Genomic DNA, 3,148 nt, shown 5'->3' on the forward strand with positions numbered 1-3,148 from the left:
GGGGGGGGTTGGGGGGGGGGGGGGGGGGGGGCCGTGGGATGTGGGAGCTGTGGGGTGCGGGAGCTGTGGGATGTGGGAGCTGTGGGGTGAGGGAGCTGTGGGATGTGGGAACTGTGGGGTGCGGGAGCTGTGGGGTGCGGGATCAATGGGATTTGGGATCAATGGGGTGCGGGAGCCACGGGGTGCGGGAGCTGTGAGATTTGGGATCCATGGGGTGTGGGAGCTGTGGGGTGCGGGATCCATGGGATTTGGGATCGCTGGGGTTTGGGATCACTGGGAGATCAGGGAAGAGGGTTTGGGGCAGGCTGGGGGTTTTGGAGGAGCCTGGTGGGAGGTGGTGGTGGGAACATGGGTTGGGAATCCTGGAATTATTAATGTTGGTAGAGCCCTGGAGGGAGGCGGGGGGGCAAATCCTGGTTGAAAACCGTGGAATTATGGAATTATGGAATTGTTAAGGTTGGAAAAGCCCTTTAGGATTGAGTCCATTCCCCCGACACCGCCCGGTCCAACGCGGTCCGTGTCCCCAAGTGCCACCATCCCAAGGTTTTTGATCCAGGGACAGGGACAGAGACACCCCTTTCCATGAAGGAATTTTCCCCATTCTCCAACCTAAAACCCCCCCAGTTCTCCACCCAACCCTCATTTTCCATGGGAAATCCCACCCTGAGCTCAGGCAGGGTGACGTGAGGTTGGGAAAAACGGGATTTGGGACGTTTTTCCAGGTGGTGAATCCCGAGGATGTGTTCTGGAAGTGCGGCCTGGGATACCCCCACACCTCCCACTGCCTGGGAAGCGGAGAGGTCATGATCAGCACCTTGGGAGACCCGGCTGGAAACGGGAAAGGTATCCCAAATTCCCATGGAAAAGGGGCCGGGACACCGGGAATCGCCCCAGAGGAATTGTCCCACATTCCCACTTGGAGGCTCCACCCAGGCCTCCAATGGAGCTCGGGAAGGAGGATTTGGGGAACGCTGGGGGTTTGGAGGAGCCTGCTGGGAGCAGGGCTGGGAATGGTGGAATTTCGGACTCCTCAAAGCGCCCGGTTTTTAACCCACACAAACATTAACCGGGACGACTTCCTGGGAATTTTTGGTTTTTTGGGAATCAGGGGGATTCATCCTGCTGGACGCCGAGACCTTCGAGGTCAAGGGCACCTGGGAGAAGGGGGACGAGGCTCCCCCCATGGGCTACGACTTCTGGTACCAGCCCCGGCACAACGTCCTCATCAGCACCGAGTGGGGCATTCCCAAAGTCCTGGGATACGGATTCGATCCCAACGACCTCGGCAAAGGTCAGGGAACGCCTTGGAATATTCCGGAAAGCCACAAAGCTGAATTTGAATTTGGGTTCCGTGTCCCCGCAGAGGCCGTGGGGTCTCGTCTGTTCGGGGTTTTTTGGATAATTCCAGGGATGGGGAATCCATGGGATAACCTGGGCCAGGGAAGGATTTATCCCTAAAATCCCATCTGAGCCAGCCCAGGGAATCCTGGAATGGTTTGGGATGGAAGGAACCTTCAAGCCCCGTCCAGTCCCACCTGGACCTGGATCCCACCCACCTCAACCTCCAGAAATTCCCCCAAATTCCCACGTTTTGCCCTTCCCAGGGCGTTACGGACGCCGGCTCAATGTGTGGGACTGGAGCACCCACAGGTACATCCAGGCCATCGACGTGGGCGAGGATTCGGCTCCGTTGGAAATCCGCTTCCTCCACAACCCCAACGCCTCCGAGGGCTTCGTGGGCTGCACCATCAGCAGCGCCATCCACCGCTTCTACAAGACCGAGGTACCCCCGATTCCCGGGAATTTGGGGCTGGAATGGTTCCGTTTTTAGTGGATTTAGAACTTCCTGGGAATATTCGCCTCAGGGGTCGTTGTGCCCAATGGGGTGAGGAGGACTGGGAGTGTTTTCCACCAAAACAGCTGGAAAATTCAACGGTTTTGGCTCCCAAAGCCCTCCCAAGCATCCCAGAGCCCTCATTCCCTGTGGATCTGGGTCTGGATGAGGATCCTGAGGGATTTGGGGTGGTGGGATCCCATCCCGAGGTCCTGCCCCACCCTCTGGTCCCACAGCGCGGCGATTGGGCGGCCGAGAAGGTGATCCAGGTGCCCAGCAAGAAGGTGGAGGGCTGGCTCCTCCCGGAGATGCCAGGTGGGCGCATTCCCAGGGCTCGGGATCATTCCCGGCGTCGGGATCGTTCCCGGGATCTGCCGCGGGACCGTTCAGCTCCGTAATTCCTTCCCCAAGGATTCATCACGGACATCCTGATCTCCCTGGACGACAGATTCCTGTACTTCAGCAACTGGATCCACGGCGACGTCCGGCAGTACGACATCTCTGACACGCGGCGGCCCAAACTCGTGGGCCAGGTGAGGCTCCAGCTGGAATTCCGGTGGGTTCTCCAGGGGATTTTTGGGATCGGTCGAGCATTCGGTGTCCTGCAGGTGTTTTTGGGCGGCAGCATCACCAAGGGAGGGCCGGTGAGGGTGTGTGAGGATGAGGAGCTGCAGAGCCAACCGGAGCCCTTCGTCATCCAGGTGGGTCCCAAAATCATCCCAGAACTCCGCCTTGGGATCGGCTCCGTCCTTCCCAAATCCCACCCCGGGATCGGCTCCGTCCTTCCCATCCCAAATCCCCCTTTGGGATCAGCTCCATCCTTCCCAAATCCCCCTTTGGGATCGGCTCCGTCCTTCCCAAATCCCACCCCGGGATCGGCTCCGTCCTTCCCATCCCAAATCCCCCTTTGGGATCAGCTCCATCCTTCCCAAATCCCCCTTTGGGATCGGCTCCGTCCTTCCCAAATCCCACCCCGGGATCGGCTCCGTCCTTCCCATCCCAAATCCCCCTTTGGGATCAGCTCCATCCTTCCCAAATCCCCCTTTGGGATCGGCTCCGTCCTTCCCAAATCCCACCCCGGGATCGGCTCCGTCCTTCCCATCCCAAATCCCCCTTTGGGATCAGCTCCATCCTTCCCAAATCCCCCTTTGGGATCGGCTCCGTCCTTCCCAAATCCCACCCCGGGATCAGCTCTGTCCTTCCCAAATCCCTCTTTGGGATCGGCTCCGTCCTTCCCAAATCCCACCCCGGGATCAGCTCTGTCCTTCCCAAATCCCTCTTTGGGATCGGCTCCCTCGCTCCCACAGCCCCCCT

The 3,148-nt window shown here is 59.4% G+C and overlaps 1 protein-coding gene across 1 annotated transcript in view; it reads left to right on the plus strand.

Annotated features, from left to right (window-relative positions):
* LOC103620676 (selenium-binding protein 1) overlaps window positions 1-3,148 on the plus strand; it is a 7,698-nt gene that overhangs the window by 3,321 nt on the left and 1,229 nt on the right. The window contains exons 4-9 of the mRNA XM_017741598.1: window positions 723-843; window positions 1,109-1,291; window positions 1,605-1,783; window positions 2,071-2,149; window positions 2,246-2,367; window positions 2,443-2,535. Of these exons, the coding sequence (XP_017597087.1) occupies window positions 723-843; window positions 1,109-1,291; window positions 1,605-1,783; window positions 2,071-2,149; window positions 2,246-2,367; window positions 2,443-2,535 (777 nt within the window). The remainder of the gene's footprint in view (window positions 1-722; window positions 844-1,108; window positions 1,292-1,604; window positions 1,784-2,070; window positions 2,150-2,245; window positions 2,368-2,442; window positions 2,536-3,148) is intronic.

Source organism: Corvus brachyrhynchos, unplaced genomic scaffold, assembly GCF_000691975.1.
Source record: "Corvus brachyrhynchos isolate BGI_N302 unplaced genomic scaffold, ASM69197v1 scaffold758, whole genome shotgun sequence".
In the NCBI taxonomy this organism is placed as follows: domain Eukaryota; kingdom Metazoa; phylum Chordata; class Aves; order Passeriformes; family Corvidae; genus Corvus; species Corvus brachyrhynchos.